Here is a 20,845-nt window from a genome sequence, read left to right on the forward strand (position 1 = left end):
GGGAATTTCAGCAGGTGTCATTTGTATGCATGTCGCACCTAGTGAAATTTTCTCTTCATCACAACAGTAAAAGCTGCAGGAGCTATACTATTACTGCAGCTATACTGTGACCAGATTTAAAAGAAGGCAGGGCACCTGCAGCTTTAACTGTTGTGATGAAGAGGAAATTTCACCAGGTTCTCCATATATACAAATGACACCTGCTGAAATTCCCTTTTCAATACAACTGTTAAAAATACAGGAGCCCTGTCCTCCTTTTCATATGGTCACCCTAACAAATTAGCTAAAAGTGGGCTAGATGGAACAACTATTAGGTGGATTCACAGTTGGCTGCAGAATCGGACTCAAAGAGTACTTATCAACGGAACCTTCTCAAACTGGGGGGAGGTAACAAGTGGGGTACCGCAGGGCTCAGGCCTGGGCCCAGTGCTCTTCAACATTTTAATGATTTGGACGAGGTGGTACAGGGAATGCTTATCAATCTGAAGATGACACAAAATTGGGTGGGATAGCTAACACCCTGGAAGACAGAAACAAACTTCAAAGTGATTGTGCTGGGCTGAAAACAACAGAACGAAATTTAATAGGGATAAATGCCAAGTTCTACACCTAGGAAATAGAAACCAAATGCACAGTTACAAGATGGGGAATACTTGGCTCAGCAATACTACAAACGAGAAGGATCTTGGAATTGTTGTAGATCGCAAGGTGAATATGAGCCAACAGCGTGACATGGCTGCAAAAAAGGCAAATGCTATTTTGGTCTGCATTAATAGAAGTATAGTTTCCAAATCGCGTGAGGTACTGGTTCCTCTCTATTCGGCCCTGGTCAGGCCTCATCTAGAGTATTGTATCCAGTTCTGGGCTCCACAATTCAAGAAGGATGCAGACAAGCTGGAGCGTGTTCAGAGGCGGGCAACCAGGATGATCAGGGGTCTGGAAACAAAGCCCTATGAAGAGAGAATGAAACAACTGGGCATGTTCAGGATCTCTTCTCGATCCTCTCAGAGTGCAGGATGCGGAATAATGGGCTGAAGTTACACGGAATAGCGGGCTCAAGTGACAGGAAGCCAGATTCTGGCTGGACATCAGGAAAAACTTCCTGACTGTTAGAGCATTACGACAATGGAATCAGTTACCTAGGGAGGTTGTGGGCTCTCCCACACTAGAGGCATTCAAAAGGCAGCTGGACAACCATCTGTCAGGGATGCTTAAGGGCGGATTCCTGCATTGAGCAGGGTTTGGACTCGATGGCCTTATAGGCTCCTTCCAACTCTACTATTCTAGGATTCCAAGCCTGTAAGGTGGCATGGGAGAGTTACCAAAAAACCACGGAAATCCAAAGGAGGCTCAGTTTTAGTGCAATTAAGTAATCTTCATAAAGAACATATCAAAGAAAATAGGCATTATATAACCACACAACAACATACACTGGGTTTGCCTAGGTGTACAGGGCCTGCAGTTTGCTCTTACTTTTCTTACACTGAGAGTCTACCTTTCTGTTTCTACCTGCACTGGTTGAAAAGTAACTGTTTTCTAAAGAAAGCGTTCTTTCTGTTTAAGCTGTATGTCAAGGAAATGCTTATATATTTGACTACCTTGTTTAAAAGCCTTTTCCCTTACTGCAATTTGAATTTAGCTAAAACATGCTATTTAAAACACACACAACTAAATCAATATATGCTTTATTTCAGAATATATGTTTAGGATGGCAGTTATAGTGTGAGATATACCGTTATTTTTCTTTGGAGACCTTAATATGTGGGGCACAGCCTGCCCACCTAGAAATGTACTTTGCCCCGGCTGTGCCCCCCCGAATTTTTTTTCTAGTGCCGCCACTGGAGTGTTGTCTGAGCTAAGCCATTGTTGCCTTCATTGGCATTGGAGATTTGTTTCGTGTTTGTATAATTCAGTGCTTACTAAAGACATACTTGTTCAAGTTCTCTCTTTGCAAGTTTTATTCTGATGAAGCCCCACAGAACCCACATGAGAATGCAGCATATACTGAGGGCAGCGAAAGGCAAGAAAAAACAGCTTTTTCCTGTTGCGTTTCCTTGGGAGCAGAGGCTGGTGTCCCTGATTCCTGGGGGGTTCTGAATCCTTTCCAGGCTTCAGTCCGAAATAAAATGCACAAGCTTAAAACTGCAATAGAAAAAGCTGAAAATTACAATTAAAATAAAAAGAAACCCAAGCAGCAATAGAGAGATTAAAAATTCAATGAGACAACAGAGCTCATGTGCATTATCACAGGAATATTCACCCTATGAATCTTAATTTATCTATTTATTTGCAATATTCATCCAAAATACATAAAAATAAGCAGCTCCTGACAACAGCCAGTGTCCGGAGCAGCCTTAAGGGCAGACCCAGATGCAGTCATCCAGCCTTGAGGTTCCTAGCACCTGCACCTCTGTGGCCAAATGATCCCTGTCCAGGAGAGGGTGCGTTTGTCAGCTCTTTATCGTTTGATGTGGGCGGTGTGGAAGAAACCAAGTCCACTTCTGCTCAAACCTGGAAACAAATTGATCACAGGCACATTTTCTAAATCAGGCAGGAGCACCAGAGAAGACTTCCCAGCTCAGCATGTTCACATATTTCTTACAGTAATCCTCAGGGTGAATTTGGTACTCTTAGAGTACCAAATGGAGCATCCATGGAAATGGAGCGTCATGGAAATGGAGCGTCACTGGCACAGAATGCACGTGCCTGTCCCAGAGTAAAGATCTTATGCCAAGCATTTAAAAGGCTACTTCCCTGTGTGGGTCTTGTGATGGCGATACAGATGTGAGCTCAGTCTGAAACTTTTCCCACACTCTGTGCATTTATAGGGCTTCTCTCCTGTGTGGATTTTTTGATGGGTGTTAAGGTTTGAGTTCCGACTGAAGCTCTTCCCGCACTGTAAGCATTTATAAGGCTTCTCGCCAGTGTGGATCCTGTGATGGGTGTCAAGGCTTGAACTCTTACTGAAACTCTTCCCGCACTCTAAGCATTTATAAGGCTTCTTGCCTGTGTGGATCCTGTGATGGATGTTAAAGTTTGAACTCTTACTGAAACTCTTCCCGCACTCCAAGCATTTATAAGGCTTCTCTCCGGTGTGGATCCTGTGGTGTGTGTTAAGCTGTGAACTCTGACTGAAACTCTTTCCACACACTAAGCATTTATAAGGCTTCTCTCCTGTGTGGATCCTGTGATGCATGTTAAGGCTTGAGCTCCGACTGAAACCCTTCCCACACACTAAGCATTTATAAGGCTTTTCTCCTGTGTGGGTCCTGTGATGCATGTTAAGGTTTGAACTCTTATTGAAACTCTTCCCGCACTCTAAACATTTATAGGGCTTCTCGCCTGTGTGGATCCTGTGATGGGTGTCAAGGCTCTTTCTAAGACTGAAGCTCTTTCCGCACTGTGAACAGTTATAAGGCTTCTCGCCTGCGTGGATCCTGTGATGGGTGTCAAGGTGTGAGCTCTTACTGAAACTCTTCCCGCACTCTACACATTCATAGGGCTTCATGCTTGTGTGAATTCTTTCATGCAGCTTCCCATCAGCTGAAAGAAGAAACCCAAGATACGGTTATTTCAATTATCAGAGGAGCCACTGATAGTCAAGGGAACTGGCAACTAGAGTGGACCACTGATTCCTTTTTTTATTGTTATTGGTGGCCTTTTTTGACATAGGGGCCTGGTTTGCACATCATGTGGCAATCTATCTATCTATCTATATATGAAAACAGCTTTGGGTAACTCTGAGCATTTGGGTGTGTTCTAGCTTCATTGCTCTTTCTAGGCTCCCCCAAACAATGGAAGGAGCAAGAACAAACATTGGGTGATGAGTGTGGCTAGTGGGGGGAGTGGGGAGATCCCAGCTGGGAACAGGGAGGCCTTTGGGAGGAGGCAGAAAGAGAGATGTTCATTCTGACCCATTGCTCTGTCCCAAAAGTCCTGAGCATCTGAAGTCCCTCCTGCCTATAGCAGCCAAGAACAGGGTCAGAAGAGGCCATCCACACAATGCAGGTGAACACCAGGACACAGGCAGAAACTGGAGAAAGTAGGGGGAGGGGGGAGCCAGGGGGTTCCTCCTACTCCTAAGGTGTCCAGACCCAAAGGACCTCCGGATCACAACCAGAGGCGGACAAAGAGGGCAGAGCTGAGCCCCACAGCTTTGAGTTTTTTGTTTTTTTTAAATAGATTTATTGGAGGAGGGGGGCCTTGCATATTTTTAAAAAATCAGTTTTAAAATTCAATTTCTGCTGTTGGAGAGTTTGCATAGTTTTAAAAATCGATTGATTGAGGGGTTGTTCCTTGCACAATTTAAAAAAAATCCTTTCCTAGAATGATTGGGTCCTTGGATGTTTTTAAAATCAATTTCTGGTGCGTTGAAGAGTTCCTCTTTGTCACAATTCAATAATTCATCATGGTATAATAACACCTTGCTTAGGACAAGGGAAAGGCCAGGGATGGCAGAGATAGCCAAACTCACGTCAATAATCAGAGAAACATCAATATCTAGGTTTATAACTGAATGGAAACCTTTTATAGACTTTTTGCAGGGTCTAGAAAACAACAAATTGTTTATCTGTGGATTCAATGAGTGGGAAGAAAATGTTAGAATGAGAGAAATTCTTTTTAATTTTAAAATGAGAGAAAATATTGTCACATATTTCCCCCCCCCCCTGTAAGGGGAATCGGAAGTCCTTAATTGTGTATGTTTTTTTTATGTTGATGTTTGATTTTATGTTTTCTAAAGTGTATGTGTTTGTTTGTGTCTTAGAAAATAATAAAACATTTAAATAAAAAAAGACCTCCAGGTCTCTTCTTCAGGCAAGTTGTTAAAAGGCAGGTTTGAGAAGGTCCTTGCATGTTTTTAAAAAACCATTTCTGGCTTGTTGAGCCTAGCGTATTTTTAAACACCAATTGATTGTGGGGGTCCTTGTATGTTTTAAAATAAAACAATTTCTGGTGCTGTGGGTCCTTGCATATATTTTAAAATCAATTTGCAGTGCAGAGGTTTTATCTTTTTCACAATTGAATAATCCGTCATGCTATAATAACGCCTTGCTTAGTGAAAGCTCAGGGAACATGTGCAAGAATTGGAGACCACCAGGGCTCTTCATCAGGCAAGGTTGGAGAAGGGGTCGGGTGGGTTAAAGATGTTACCAAATCCTGCAGTCAGGAATCGGTTCCACTAAAGGAACTCTGTTTTGCCTGGCTTTCTGCACAGAGACGGTGGTTCTTTACATCTCTGGAATTCCCTCCTCTCAGTTGCCAGCTAAAAGCATTCCCTGAAGGACGGGACGCGGCTGAGGGAGGCCCAGGTGTTGTAAGATCATGGAATATTTCAGCAGGCCGAAAGGTCTGATCCTGGGCTGTCAGACATGGATGATCGCTGACTCACAATGGCCAGATCTACACCTTGAGTCAAATCACTACGAATGGGGGATAAAAAGCAGGAAATACCACTCTGAAAGCTGTATGAGAAACGGGGATTGCAGCCCAACAGTTACCAGGACACTTCAATACTGCTACAAAACAGGAGCACAGTTTTTTTATTCTTAATTTCCTTAAGAATCAAACGGGACGGACGCAGCCCTGGGCGGTTTCCACACCCTGCATGCAGCGTTATGAGGAACTCCTTCAGCAACCCCGGGAAGGGAAGCAACCCGAAGCAAAGGGAATCATATTTTAGGAAAGTATTCCTAGTTATTCATACTTACATTCAGGCACCATGTGGGGTGGGGGGTGAGCAGTCCAAGCCCCTGGGCCGGAGAGGGCCCCTTTGCTGGCAGATGTGACGTGTCTCCTCCGCTCTTGTCAGCTGGACCAGTTCTGACCCTGGGAGTTCTCTGGGTCCCACCTAAGGTGCCTCCAGAGCTGAGCGCTACCCCTGCTGAGGATCCTGCCTGGCCTTGCGCTTCCCCAGCCTTGCAACTGCCTGGGGTCCTGTGGAATTGTGGTCCTTGAATTGCATGCTGGGAGTTGTAGTAGAGGCATGAAGGAGGACTGGGAGGGAGAGGAAGTGGAAGGTGGAGTCAGGAAGCTGGGAGCCAGTGTTTGCTGGAGTCTCAGTTTTAGTGTAGGCTGAGAACAAAGTAGCATTTCAGAAGCTGCCTCTGGTGTCTTAAGATGCTTACAATGCAACTGTTCCTCGCATCCCCCTTTCCCCAAGGGCTCGTCCTCATCCCACGGCTTGGTGAGTTGCTCTGCTGAGTTTCCCTCACATCCCCTCCGTCTCCTGTTTCATTTCAAGCAGCCGCAGGGAGAGGAAGCAAGGCACAGAAGAGCCTCTGCTCACAACACCCCTGCAGAGGAGATGGTAGAGTCCCTGGGGCAGAGTCCTCACCCGGGGAAGAAAGAACAGACACCCCCTCCACAATAAAGACGAAGCTTGTTTTGCCAGGAAGCTGAATGTCAGAGGACAGATGTGGCATTACCGGCTCTTCACCCTTTGCAGAAGATAAACAGAACTGCTATTTGTGCACAGGAGAATTTCAAATGGGGAATCAGTTTTGCATCTTTCAGTATTTGTTATTCTATTGTTGTTGTTGTTATTATTGGGCTACTACCTGGAACGATAGTGTTTTTTAAAGAATATTTTTATTATTGTTTCAAAACATAACAAGCACAAAATACAGAAAGTAAGACAGATAAAACAAAAAACCCATGCAAAATTAAGATGGGCTTCTGATTTTCTCTACAGCAAAAATATGCAACAATATTTTCTCTTGCTCTGTAATTACAAAAGTCAAAATTCCCCCTTTTCTGTTAGCTTAAAGTTTTCTTCTTATTCATTGAATCCACAGATAAACAAGTCATTATTTTCTTGTTCCTGCATAAAGTCTATAAAAGGTTTCCATTCAGTTCTGAATCATTACCTTTTCAATTTGTAAAAACAATGTTCAAAACCCATACACCAAGACTATTTTTACAGTTTGGAAAAAGTGGCCGCCTAAGCTGTCTCCATTGTGGTCTTCTCCTCACCTCAATACAATCATATCTGGGCAAGTTAAATGCCACTATGGTTGCTAAAGTTTCTGAATTGGAAAAGACGAATATTTTCGACTGAAAGATTTCTATGCCCAGGATAAACCCAAAACAATAGAACAACTTAGAGTTGGCTGACTGTGGCGTGGATTGTAAATTTCGTTTTTTTAAACCTCAGAACCTGCACCAAATGGGTCTGGAAAACCCCAGTGGGTAACCAGTGCTGATGTAAACAGACGAACATTTAATCCCAGCTGACAAGCATCACCACAGACATGATTGTAAATAAGGATCTATTTATTGTAAAAATTGCAAAATTAACAAGTGGCATGGTAGTTGCATAAGAATACAATCTCTCTCCGTGTGGTTACAAGAAAAAAGAATGAAATGCAAATACAAGATTAAGTAAACAATTGCAGTTGCTAAAGTAGGGCATTACAAACTTTGCTAATAAGATAACAGCTCGAGCTTCTAGCATCGTTAGGACTCCTCCTTATCCACTTCTGTTTACTATTTGCGGTTTAAAGCTAAACTAAAACACTTTTGACTATACTAAAACATAGCAGTTAAGGCTCCCTATTCTTCCTCCTGCACACTATTTGAATCTAAAAGCTATGCTGAAGCATTACTAAGTTCCTCTGAGCATGTGAAGAGTAAAAGCAGAAGTTAGAGAACATGTAAGTCTTGGAAATAATTTCAAGTTCCAGCTTCAGAAAATAACTGAAGTCTAGAAATACTCTATTTCCTAAAGTCTAGAAATGCTCTAAAGTCCCAACTTTCAGGGAAATACTCTTTATGCTTTTAGACTTCAGGACTGAAAGAGATTCATAGTTACCCAACTCCTTGGGTCTGTCAATCCACAAGTCTGAGGTGAAGTTGAAGAGAAAAATAAAAATAAAATCTAAAATAATAATAATAATAAATCTGCGTTGCAGCTTTTATACAGTTGTTCTGTCCAAAGGTGGGGGTCCACGAGTGATGAGACCACCATCCCCCAATCACAATTGGCATGAATAAGTGATTAGACCACCCATCCACCAATTAGAAGTTAAGTGTCTCCCCCTCCCCAATATCTCACGTGTTATAGTCATGGGGTCCAGGGAACATGGCTGCCATATGGGCGTCTTATCTTGATAGGAGTATTGGACATCTTTGAACTCACGTTCTTCTTCGGACAAATTAGGTCATATCCCAGGTGTTACGTTTGCTCAGAATTATGACTTCCCACACCCAACTTTGAGTGAGGACATTCTCTTATCAGCAGGTGCACACTGCGAGATGTCAAAACAGGTTGTTTTTCCTCCTCGTGGACATCTGAGCATGCTCAGTTCTCTCATCCAGCTTGCTCACACACACACACTCCCGTCCCGGCCCACTGTGGCCTTGAACGTGCTCTGAGAAGCTGCTTGAGAAGTCCACTGTGATTCCCCCCCCTTTTCTTCAAAGACAACCCTGCAAGTCTTAGCTAGAGTCTTAAGCCTAATCTACACCCCCAGGATATTGCACTATGAAAGTGGTATGAAAGCGGTATATAAAAGGAAGGAGCCACACTACTGTTTTATAGCGGTATTAAAGTGCACTGACAACTGTTGGGGCCCATTGACACACACCGTATACCACTTTCATATGGCTATATCCTGCTTGGTGTGGCTCCTGCCTTTTATATGCTGCTTTCATAGTGCAATATCCTGCCTGGTGTAGATTAAGCCATAGTTAATGGTATAACATCAATGAGAATAGAATCAAACTTCAAAGGTCTTCAGGTCCATGGCTCAAGGGTCTGGAATATACCTCTGGGGGTCTTTCAGATATGAGTCTGGGGTCTTTTAGAGGGTCTTCTTGTAAATCTCTCCAAAACCCTCACTCAAGCCATTCCACCATTCCAGATCAAATCATCCATATTTCACTTGAAGCAGCCTTCCTCATGCTGCATAATTTAACTTTTTTAGCACCAGAATACCCTGGACGTTTGTTTTTAATTGAGGATCTTTCCTCCTGGGCTTGATTCTTTTAAAAGGAAGGGCTGTGCTCCATTTGAGGATCTTCCTATGCTCTGGGGATTACTAGGTTTGAAAAGAATCCTGCATTATGTCTGTACTTTCATGTGATTTCTGGCTGTTGCAATCTTGGAAGCTCTTCCAGCACACTAAGCATTTATAATGCTATTCTCTGGTGTGGATCCTGTGATGGGTGTTCAGGTGTGATCTGTGCCTGAAACTCTTCCCACACTTTAGGCATTTGTAGGGCTTCTCCCCAGTGTGGATCCTGTGATGGGTGTTAAGGGTTGTGCTCCGACTGAAGGTCTTCCCACACTTTACGCATTTATAGGGCTTCTCCCCAGTGTGGATCCTGTGATGGACATTAAGGCTTGAGCGATTAATGAAACACTTCCCACACTGTAAGCATTTATAGGGCTTCTCCCCAGTGTGGATCATGTGATGGGTGTTAAGGGTTGAGCGCTTACTGAAACTCTTCCCGCACTTTAAACATTTATAGGGCTTCTCACCAGTGTGGGTTCTGTGATGGGTGTCAAGGCTTGTGCTCTGACTGAAACTCTTCCCGCACTCTAAGCATTTATAGGGCTTCTCCCCAGTGTGGATCCTTTGATGGACGTTAAGGGTTGAGAGCTTACTGAAACTCTTCCCGCACTCTAAACATTTATAGGGCTTCTCACCAGTGTGGGTTCTGTGATGGGCGTCAAGGCTTGTGCTCTGACTGAAACTCTTCCCGCACTCTAAGCATTTATAGGGCTTCTCCCCAGTGTGGATCCTGTGATGGGTATTAAGGGTTGAGAGCTTACTGAAACTCTTCCCGCACTCTAAACATTTATGTGGCTTTTTGCCAGTGTGGGTTCTGTAGTGGGCATGAAGGCTTGAGCTGTGATTAAAGCTCTTTCCGCACTCTAGGCATTTATAGGGCTTCTCCCCAGTGTGGATCCTGTGATGGTCATTAAGGCTTGAGCGCTTACTGAAACTCTTCCCACACTGTAAGCATTTATAGGGCTTCTCCCCAGTGTGGGTTCTGTAGTGTTCATTACGATGTGAGCTGAAAGTGAAACTCTTCCCACATTCTAAGCATTTATAGGGCTTCTCCCCAGTGTGGATTCTGTGATGGACATTAAGGCCTGAGCTCCGATTAAAGCTCTTTCCACATTCTAAGCATTTATAGGGCTTCTCACCTTTGTGGATCCTGTGATGGACATTAAGGCCTGAGCTGTGATTAAAACTCTTTCCGCACTCTAGGCATCTATAGGGCTTCTCACCTGTGTGGATCCTGCGATGGGCGTGAAGGCCTGCGTTGTATCTAAAGCTCTTCCCGCATTCTAAGCATTTATATGGCTTTTCCCCTGTGTGGATTCTTTGATGCTGTTGAAAGGTTGTACAGTTATTGAAGCTCTTTTGGCACAATAAGCATTTATAAGGCCTTTTGCCTTTGTCGATCCTCTGATGATTTTTAAGGTCCTTGCTATCAGTGAAGCTCTTCAAGAAGTCTGAGCCTTTATAAGGCTTCTCGCCTGTGTGGATCCTTTGATGGGTGTAAAGGACTGACCTCCGACTGAAACTCTTCCCGCACTCTAAGCATTCATAGGGCTTCATGCCTGTGTGAATTCTTTCATGCAGCCTCCAACAGCTGAAAGAAGAAAACCAGGAGATGGTTATTTCAATTATCAGAGTAGCCGGTGATAATCAAGAGAACTGACGAAATTACCTAACAGAGATATTCTTTTATTGATTACAATGTTAATAGGGGCCCTTTTTGAATGTCGTGGCATGGTTTGCCAGAGACTTCCAAAACGCAGTTTGTCAACAGAATGCTTAAAAGAAAGAAAAGTTCAAGGTTTTTCAACATATAAGAACAGTTTGTTTTTTTAGCAGCCTGTATCTAGCATGAGCTCCTAAGGAAGAATTTTGTTGAATCCGAAATTGTGGGAACACAGTTTACTGTTGTTCCGTCTCTGGCACGCATTCAGTATTGGCAGGCCATGCTGAGATGCGCTGGAACAAGGACAACAATAAACTGTGTTCCCACAATTTATTGGGGTTTATTTAATGGTCCCACAAACCATTAAAGATTTTAACTGTTTTCAGCAGCACCAGAGCTTGCCTCCCGTTCTCCTTCCAACTAGTGGTGTTTTTCTTCCCTGTAACTACACGTTTGCACATCACACAGCAACGTGGTTTTATATAGGTAAGAAAACTAGGGCCTACGTCATTGTGCCCGAGCAATCCTTGTCCAGGAGAGGGTGTGTTTGTCAGCCCTTTCTTTATCGTTCCATGTGGACGGTGTGGCAGAAACTGAGCCCACTTCTGCATTGGGGTTTCAGAACATGCTCCCAGAGGTTTTACTGGCAAAGCAACACAGCTGGGCTGGACAGTCTGCCCCAAAGCACTGAATCTCACCAATGAGGCCCAAAGAGTTCTCTTAGAGCAGTGGTACCCAATTGGTGGTCTGCGGACCCCAGGGGGTCCACGTAACCCACCCAGGGGTCCGTGAAACCATTCACATATTCACCATTCATTTCTGGAGTCCAATGACGACGAATTCCTACCAGAAGTAAAATATAACATCACCTGCGTGATTTAATCACCTGCGTGATTTAGCGACTAGCTTCAGAAGTTACTTCCCTGCACCTAATCCTGAAAACTCATGGATAAGGAATCCTTTTGATTGTGGTGATGTACAACTAACAATTCTGTCTGCGGAAGAGCAAGATGCACTTGTTGACGTGACTTGTGATGGTTCATTGAAATCATTTTTCAGAGAATATTGACTGGAGCAATTCCGGGTGAAGGTTTTTCCTGATTATAAGAAGTTGGGTGAAAAAGTTTTGAATGATCTAGTTCCCTTTTGTTCCACATATTTTTATGAACAAACATTTTTGACATTTTGTTATATGGAACAAATTTCTACGCTTGTTATAACAAGCATAGAAATCGGCTCGATGTTGATCCAGATTTGAGATTAAAAGTAGGAAATATTGAACCGGATATGGAAGGGACTGTTCAGGACAAAAAGAGGCACGATTTCTCCCATCACATTTAGGTTTAGTAGCTGCTAGACAAGTCACAATTTGTTCAATTGTAAACTAGATGTTAGTAAAATTAAATTCGTCTTTATATTCCTAACTAAATCATTGTCATTTTTGCGTGGTAATATCACAGATTTCATGTTTTGTTTTTTAGTATACCTAAAACCCTTTGCTTATGAGGGGCTACCCCTTATTTTCTCCAAAAAATTGCTTCGCACAGGTAACTACCATAGAGATAATAATTTTTTCAAAAGTAGGGGGTCCATGGCTTGGCATTTGAAAAACAAGGGGTCTGCAATACTTAACTAATTGGGGACCCCACTGTCTTAGAGAAGTTAGCTCAAACCTGGAAACAGATTGATCACAGGGACAACATTTTCTAAATCAGGCAGGAGCACCAAAGAAGGCCTCCTGGCTCAGCATGTCCACAGATTCCTTGCAGGAATCAGCAGTTTGAGTTTGCTACCCTTCCAGGCGTATTTTGCCTACTATTCACAGCAGGGCGGGGACTTCTCAATTTCCTATAGCCCTTTCATAGTGCAATATCTTGTTTGGTGTAGACTAGGCCATTAGTTTAAAAGATCTGTTTCTGGTATGGTGGGTCCTTGCACGTTTTTAAAAACCCTTTTCTGGCTTGTTGAGCCTAGCGTATTTTTAAACACCAATTGATTGTGGGGGTCCTTGTATGTTTTAAATAAAACAATTTCTGGTGCTGTCAAATCACTACGAATGGGGGATGAAAAGTAGGAAATAACACTCTGAAAGCTGTATAAGGTAAGTGGATTGCAGCCCAACAGTTACCAGGGTACTTCAATACCGTTATAAAACAGGAGCGCAGATTTACCCCTGCTCCTTAAGAATCAAGTGAGTCTGAAACAGCCCTGGGCGGTTTCCACACCCTGCATGCAGTGTCACAAGGAACTCCTTCAGCAATCCAGGGAATAGAAGCAACCCGAAGCAAGGGGAAGCACATTTTAGCACAGCAATGCTAGTTGTTCATACTCACCTCCAGGCACCATGTGGGTTGGGGTGAGCAGCCCAAGCCCCTAGGCCGGTGGGGGACTGCGGAGAGGGTCCCCTTTGCTGGCAGATGTGACGCCTCTCCGCCGCTCTTGTCAACTGGACCAGTTCTGACCCTGGGAGTCCTCTGGATCCCAGCCTTGGTGTCTCCAGAGGTGAGCGCTTCCCCTGGCTTGTTCCTGCCTGGGGTCCTGTGGAATTGTGGTAGGTGAATTGCATGCTGGGAGTTGTAGTAGAGGCATGGAGGAGGTCTGGGAGGGAGAGGAAGTGGAGGGTGGAGTCAGGGAGATGGGATCCAGTGTTTGCTGGAGCCTCAGTTTTAGTGTAGACTGAGAATAAAGTAGCATTTCAGAAGCTGTCTCTGGTTTCTTAGGATGCTTGCAATGCAACAGTTCCTTGCATCCCCCCTTCTCCAAGGTCTGCTGCTCATCCCAGGGCTTGGTCGGTTGCTCTGCTGAGTTTCCCCCACGTCTCCCTCTCCTGTTTCAGCTCACATCACTCCTGTAGATGGTTGAGCCCATGGGGCAGCGTCTTCTCCCCAGGGAGAAAGCACAGACCCCCCTCCTCCTCCAAAATAAACACCCCAGCTTGTTGTACCAGAAAGCTGAATGTCAGAGGACAGATGTGGCATTACGGGCTCTTCCTCCTTTGCACAAGATCTGAAAGCTGTATTTGGAATGTGGATTGCAGCCCAACAGTTACCAGGACACTTCAATACTGCTACAAAACAGGAGCACAGATTTAGCCCAGCTCCTTAAGAAGCAAATGTGATGGGCACAGCCCTGGGCAGTTTTCACAGCTTGCACACAGCGTTAGGAGGACCTCGTTCTGTAATCAAGGGAATGGAAGCAACCAGAAGCAAAGGAAATCCTATGTTAGCACAGCAATTCTAGTTGTTCATACTCACATCCAGGCACATTATGGGCTGGGGGGTGGGCAGCCCAAGCCCCTGGGCCGGTGGGGGACTATGGAGAGGGTCCCCTTTACTGGCAGATGTGATTCCTCTCTGCCGCTCTTGTGACCTGGACCAGCTCTGAACCTGGGAGTCGTCTGGCTCCCACACTTGGCGGCTCCTGCCTGGGTTTTTCACATGAGACTTAACTGAACCAGAACTTGACTAGGAGGAGGAATTATCTGGCAGTAGTAATGAGTCTGATATTTCTGAAATAGGTAATTCTGAAAACGAAAGTGTTTCAGAGTTGCCAGGTGCTTGTTTAGGAGTTGAGTTAATGCCTCCCTTTGTAAAAAAGAAAAAAGAGAAAAAAAGTTACCTGGTCCAAGTGACATTGCACAGTCTCAAGAAGAAAGTCCAATTCAGACAGTGCTAAAAAGTTATCCATCAATAAAAGATGGCCAATCGTCATGGAGACATTTCAACCCAGCATGGTACAAATGCTATTCTTGGTTAGAATACAGTGTAATACAAAATGCTGTGTTTTGCTTTGTCACCATTTCTCTGGAAAAGACCCCTTTATTGCTGAAAATCCATTTACTCACAAAGAGTACAACAACTGGAAAAAAGCTACTGGATTGAAACTGCACAACAGAAGTGCAGTCGACAAAGCCCCATGATATTCTGGACTGATGTGTCATCAATATGCGGATGATACTCAGCTCTACCTTTCCTTTTCATCAAACCCAGGTGAGGCAGTGGCTGTTCTGAACCAGTGCCTGGGCACGGTAATGGACTGGATGAGGGCTAATAAACTGAAACTCAATCCACACAAGACGGAGGTACCGTTAGCGGGTGGTTCATCTGTCCGGCGAGGTGATGTTTGCCCTGTCCTGGATTGGGTTGCACTCCCCCTAAAGATCAGGTCCGTAGTTTGGGGGTGCTCTTGGATCCAGAACTGTCACTCGAGGCACAGGTGAACTCAGTGGCAAAGAGCACCTTTTATCAGCTTAGGCTGATATACCAACTGCGCCCTTATCTGGACAGAGATAGCCTAGCTACAGTTATTCATGGTCTGATAACCTCTCGTTTGGATTACTGCAATGCGTTATTCGTGGGGCTGCCTTTGAAAATGGTCCGGAAACTTCAACTGGTACAAAAGAGGGCAGCACGGTTACGAGACCACATCACGCCAGTCCTTTTCCAGCTTCATTGGCTGCCAGTCCAGGTCTGGGCCCGATTCAAAGTGCTGGTATTAACATTTAAGGCCCTAAGCGGCTTGGAGCCAGGCTATCAGAAGGAACGCCTCCTCCCATATGTACCTGCCTGGACCCTAAGGTCATCCTCAGGGGTCCTTCTCCATGAGCCCCTGCCAAAGGAAGTGAGGCTAGGAAGAGGGCCTTCTCTGCTGTGGCACCCTGGCTGTGGAATGAGCTCCCGAAGGTGGTTCACTTGGCACCTACATTATATACTTTTAGACGCCAGGTGAAGACCTTTTTATTCTCCTAGCATTTTAACAGTCTATAAATAAATTTTAACTTGGTGTTTTAAATTTTTAATTTTGCATTGCTGCTGTTTTTATTTGGTTGAGCTTTTATATTGTATTTTATATTATGGTTTTATACTGTTGTTTTATACTTTGAATGTTTTTAATTTTTGTGAACCACCCAGAGAGCTCCGGCTATTGGGCGGTATAGAAATGTAATAAATAAATAATTAACAACTAGCTAAAAGTGGGCTAGATGGAATAACTATTAAGTGGATTCACAGTTGGCTACAGAATCGGACTCAAACAGTGCTTATCAACGGAACCTTCTCAAACTGGGGGAGGTAATGAGTGAGGTACTGCAGGGCTCAGTCCCGGGCCCAGTGCTCTTCAACATTTTTATTAATGATTTGGACGAAGAGGTACAGAGAATACTTATCAATTTGCAGATGACACAAAATTGGGTGGGATAGCTAACACCCTGGTTATAGTGTAAGATATACCGTTATTTTTCTTTGGAGACCTTAATATGTGGGGCACAGCCCGCCCACCTAGAAATGTACTTTGCCCCTGTTATGCCCCCCCCCCCCCGAATTTTTTTTCTAGTGCCGCCACTGCGTAAAAGGTAGTTTGGTCCAACTTTTGTTGTCTATTTGGAACTGCAGATCAGTTCCCCAGACTGTCTTTAAACTTTGCGTGTCACCCATTGTTGCTTCCAAAAGTATGTTATAAATGATAGAAAACAGCCCTTTCATGTTTTCTGTGGTTTGAAGACACAAAAATTCAAAGTTTGTTAATGCCGTGTTTCAGGCCACCTTTTGAGCAAATACTTTAATGTGGAGTTTCTGCATCCACCCAGCTCGTGTTCCGACTAATAGATCATTCGGTTTTGCAGGGGAAATGGGTAGTCCTTTGTCAACAAGATCCCCTACTCTGTAATGTCCTCTGGCTTCCCATTCCCTGTATTGTCCACATTTGTCCCGTTCACAAAATGCCGGGTGGTCCAGGAATGGGAGGAGGGGGAAATGGGGCAAGCTTTGTCACCCATTGCTTCCAAACTGAAAAGGTAGCCTGGGTAAATGGGTTGGTTATGTATGCCAGGTTTGATGGCCTCATAGGAAGGAAAATCGTTCCCCTTAATGATGGAACTGTTTGTTCCATTTTTGGTATTCCTGTAAAGAGCTAGCTTTTGAAGCCTAGCTTTTTTCTCCCTGTGGGCAAAAGTAGTCTTTGCCCCTTCTTAAGGAATTCTTCTGAAACCTGGACAGGGAGAGTCCGAAAGACGGACTGGGGTCGAATCATCGTCAGTGTGGCACTTCTGCCCAGCCAGGATAGATTTAATTTGCTCCAGGCATGGAAGTCCTGTCTGCTTTCCCGTATCCAGGTGGGACCCTTCCCTGTTGTCCCTTTGCTGTGCTCCATTTGAAGATCTTATGTTTTGGAAAGATTGAAAAGATTTAAGCATTTAAAAGGCTACTTCCCAGTGTGGGTCCTGTGATGGGCCTTAAGGTTTGAGCTCTGACTGAAACTCTTCCCACACTCAAAGCATTTATAGGCCTTCTCACCAGTGTGAATACTTTGATGTCTTTTAAGGCTATTTCTAGCAGTGAAGCTTTTTCCGCACTCTAAGCATTCATAGGGCTTCTCGCCTGTGTGGATCCTTCGATGGACGTTAAGGCCTGATCTCTGACTGAAACTCTTTCCGCACTCTAAGCATTTATAAGGCTTCTCGCCAGTGTGGATGCTGTGATGGGCGTCAAGTCTTGAACTCTGACTGAAACTCTTCCCGCACTCAAAGCATTTATAGGGCTTCTCGCCTGTGTGGGTCGTTTGATGGGTGTAAAGCTGTGATCTGTTACAGAAACTCTTCCCGCACTCTAAACATTCATAGGGCTTCTCACCTGTGTGGATCCTGTGATGGCCGTCAAGGCCTGATTTTGTAGTGAACCTCTTCCCGCACACTAAGCATTTAAAGGGCTTCTCGCCTGTGTGGGTCCTGTGGTGTATTTTAAGGCACCTTCCATCAGTGAAGCTCTTCCCGCACTCTAAACATTCATACGGCTTCTCTCCTGTGTGGATCTTGTGATGGGTGTTAAGGTGTGGCCTCTGATTGAAACTCTTCCCGCACTCTAAGCATTTATAAGGCTTCTCACCTGTGTGGATCCTGTGATGGGTGTCAAGGCTTGAGCGCCGACTGAAGGTCTTCCCACACTTTAAGCATTTATAGGGCTTCTCGCCTGTGTGGATCCTGTGATGGGATTTAAGGTGTGAGCTCCTACTGAAAGTCTTCCCGCACTCTAAACATTCATAGGGCTTCTCTCCTGTGTGGATCTTGTGATGGGTGTTAAGGTGTGCGCTCTTACTGAAACTCTTCCCGCACTCTAAGCATTTAAAAGGCTTCTCGCCTGTGTGGATCCTTTGATGGGTGTAAAGGTGTCCGTTCTGACTGAAACTCTTCCCGCATTCTAAGCATTTATAAGGCTTCTCGCCTGTGTGGATTCGTTGATGCTGTTTCAAAACTGTGCTGTAGCTGAAGCACCTCCCACATTGTAAGCATTTATACGGCTTCTCTCCAGTGTGGATCCTGCAATGGATGTTAAGGTATGACCTTGAAATGAAATGCTTCCCACACTCTAAACATTCACAGGGCTTCTCTCCTGTGTGGGTTGTTTGATGTGTATAAAGCTGTGATCTGTTACAGAAACTCTTCCCGCACTCTAAGCATTTATAAGGCTTCTCTCCTGTGTGGATCCTGTGATGGGCGTCAAGGCTTGATTTTGTAGTGAACCTCTTCCCACACTCTAAGCATTCATAGGGCTTCTCGCCTGTGTGGATCCTGTGATGGGCGTTAAGCCCTGACTTGAAACTAAAGCTCTTTCCACATTCTAAGCATTTATAGGGCTTCTCTGATGTGTGAGTTCTTTGATGCTCTTTAAAAGCTGTTCCGTCAGTGAACCTCTTCCCGCACTCTAAGCATTCATAGGGCTTCATGCCTATCTGAATTCTTTCATGCAGCCTCCCATCAGCTGAAAGAAGAAACCCAAGAAATGGTTATTTCAATTATCAGAGGAGTGGCTGATAATCAAGACAACTGAAAACTAGAGTGGCCCACAGATTCATTTTTTATGCTTACTGGTGGCCTCTTTCGACGTAGTGGCATGATTAAGCAACTGTTGTTGTTTAAATGGATACTGTTATTTTGGCTATAGGGTGGTATATAATTAATTATATCAGAAAACGATTCTGAGTAACCCCGAGCATTCCAGTCTGTTCTAGCTTCATTGCTCTTTCTTGGCTCCCTGGAGCAGCAGAAGGAGCAAGAAAAAAGCTGGGGTGGTGAGTGTGGCTATTGGGAGGAGGGGGGAGATCCCAGGTGGGAGCAGGGTGGCCTTTAGAGAAGGCTGAGAGGCTTTCCTTCTGTCATGAATTTCCAAAATATCTGAAGCTTCTGCTCTCTATAGTAACCCATGTTAGCAGAACTCGGGCCACAGGTCCCTGAACCTGAAGCTAAAGGGTTAATGTTCACCCAGAAGATGTGAGGGGAATGCTGCAATGCTTGCTTTGCCACTTCCTGCCTCCTCCCTTCTACTCCCTTCTTCTTCATGGTTTGCTGACTACATGGGTGAACTGAGCCATCCCATTGTAGGATAAGAGTGAATTGTTCCAAAGTAAAGTTTTCTTTCAAATCACCAGTGGAGTGCTTCTATTGTCTATATGCGTGGTGACTCACAGGGAGCAGGTTCAGACGACAATAGCCCAAAACAGGATCAAAAGAAGGAGGCCATCCTCACAATGCAGGTGAACACCAGATAGAGGGGGAAACTGGAGAGAGCAGGCAGAGGGGGGAGCCAGGGGGTTCCCCCTACTCTTAAAATGCTCAGACCCGAAGCTTCCTCTGGATCACAACCAGAGACGAGCGAAGAGAGCAGAGCTGTGCCCCACAGCCTTGAGATGTTGTTTTTTTAAAAATAGATTTATTGGTGGAGGGGGTCCTTGCATATTTTAGAATCAATTTCTGGTGCTTCTGGGCCTTGCATATTTAAAAAAATCATTTTTAAAATTCAGTTTCTGCTGTTAGAGGGCTTGCGTAGTTTTAAAAATTGATTGATTGAGGTGGAGTTCCTTGAATAATTTAAAAAATCCTTTCCTTGTACGGTGGGACCTTGCATGTTTTTATAATTCAATTTCTGGTGCTGTGGGTTCCTGCATTTATTTTAAAATCTATTTGTGATGTGGTAAAGAGTTTCTCTTTCTCACAGTTCAGTAATTGGAGACCTCCAGGTCTCTTCATCAGGCAAGTTGTTAAAGGGCAGGTATGAGAAGGGTTCAGGTGGGGTGAAGATGGTATGAAATTCTGCAGTCAGGAATCAGTTCCACGAAAGGAATTCTGTTCTGCTTGGCTTTATGCACAGAAAAGGTGGTACTTTGCATCTCTGGAATTCCCTCATCTCAGTTGCCAGCTAAAACGGGGACGTGGCTGAGGGAGCCCCAGGTGCTGTAAGAACATGAAACTTTTAAGCTGACCAAAAGGTCTTATCATGGACACTCAGACATGGATGATCGCTGACTCCCAATGGCCAGATCTACACCTTGAGTCAAATCACTACGAATGGGGAATGAAAAGCAGGAAATAACACTCTGAAAGCTGTATAAGGAAAGTGGATTGCAGCCCAACAGTTGCCAGGACACTTCAATACCGCTACAAAACAGGAGCGCAGATCGTTAACAGCCCTGGGCAGTTTCACAGCCTGCATGCTGCGTTACAAGGAACTCCTTCAGCAACCCAGGGAATGGAAGCAACCCCAAGCAACGGGAAGCATATTTTAGGAAAGCAATGCTAGTTGTTCATACTCACCTCCAGGCACCATGTGGGGTGGTGGGTGAGCAGCCCAAGCCCCTGGGCCGGTGGGGGACTATGGCTCTTGTGAACTGGCCCAGTTCTGATCCTGGAAGTCCTCTGGGTCCCAGCCTTGGTGCCTCCAGAGGTGAGCGCTTCCCCTGGCTTGCCCCTGCCTGAGTTCCTGTGGAATTGTGGTAGGTGAATTGCATCCTGGGAGTTGTAGTAGAGGCATGGAGGAGGGCAGGGAGGGAGAGGAAGTGGAGGGTGGAGTCTGGAAGATAGGAGTCAGTGTTAGCTGGAGTCTCAGGTTTAGTGTAGGCTGAGAATAAAGTAGCATTTCAGAAGCTGTCTCTGGCGTCTTCAGATGCAACAGTTCCTCACATCCCCACTTCCCCAAGGGCTGCTCCTCATCCCAAGTCTTGGTCAGTTGCTCTTCTGACTTTCCCCCACGTCATCTCCGTCTCCTGTTTCAGCTCAAGCAGCCACAGGGAGAGGAAGCAACTTACAGAAGAGCCTCTGCTCACATCACCCCTGCAGAGGAGAAGGTTGAGTCCCTGGGGTAGAGTCCTCACCCGGGGAAGAAAGCAGAGACACCCCCCCTCC

The 20,845-nt window shown here is 44.8% G+C and overlaps 3 protein-coding genes across 3 annotated transcripts in view; all 3 read right to left on the reverse strand.

Moving 5' to 3' along the window:
- LOC134412206 (zinc finger protein 721-like) overlaps nt 1–5,905 on the reverse strand; it is a 28,582-nt gene extending 22,677 nt beyond the window's left edge. Inside the window, exons 1-2 of the mRNA XM_063146047.1 lie at nt 5,709–5,905; nt 2,803–3,543 (exon numbers count right to left, since the gene is read on the reverse strand). Of these exons, the coding sequence (XP_063002117.1) occupies nt 2,803–3,543; nt 5,709–5,721 (754 nt within the window). The 5' untranslated portion in view covers nt 5,722–5,905. The remainder of the gene's footprint in view (nt 1–2,802; nt 3,544–5,708) is intronic.
- Nucleotides 5,906–7,254: 1,349 nt separating this feature from the next.
- On the reverse strand, nt 7,255–13,204 carry LOC134412213 (zinc finger protein 665-like). Its single transcript, XM_063146059.1, has 2 exons — nt 13,011–13,204; nt 7,255–10,605 (listed from the first exon to the last, which is right to left on the reverse strand). Exon 2 carries the CDS (start codon nt 10,569–10,571, stop codon nt 9,138–9,140), a length of 1,434 nt encoding a protein of 477 aa, XP_063002129.1. The 5' UTR covers nt 10,572–10,605; nt 13,011–13,204; the 3' UTR covers nt 7,255–9,137.
- Nucleotides 13,205–16,015: 2,811 nt separating this feature from the next.
- On the reverse strand, nt 16,016–20,340 carry LOC134412212 (zinc finger protein 665-like). Its single transcript, XM_063146057.1, has 2 exons — nt 20,258–20,340; nt 16,016–18,428 (listed from the first exon to the last, which is right to left on the reverse strand). The coding sequence occupies exons 1-2, from the start codon at nt 20,268–20,270 to the stop codon at nt 16,876–16,878; spliced, it is 1,566 nt and encodes a 521-aa protein (XP_063002127.1). The 5' UTR covers nt 20,271–20,340; the 3' UTR covers nt 16,016–16,875.
- Between the last annotated feature and the right edge of the window lie 505 nt (nt 20,341–20,845).

The sequence above is a fragment of the Elgaria multicarinata genome, chromosome 21 (genome assembly GCF_023053635.1).
Source record: "Elgaria multicarinata webbii isolate HBS135686 ecotype San Diego chromosome 21, rElgMul1.1.pri, whole genome shotgun sequence".
Classification (NCBI taxonomy): domain Eukaryota; kingdom Metazoa; phylum Chordata; class Lepidosauria; order Squamata; family Anguidae; genus Elgaria; species Elgaria multicarinata.

Coding starts and splice junctions, on each gene's coding strand:
- LOC134412213 (XM_063146059.1), bottom strand. CDS start 10,571: ATGAAGCCCTATGAATGCTTAGAGTGCGGGAAGAGTTTCAGTCGGAGG.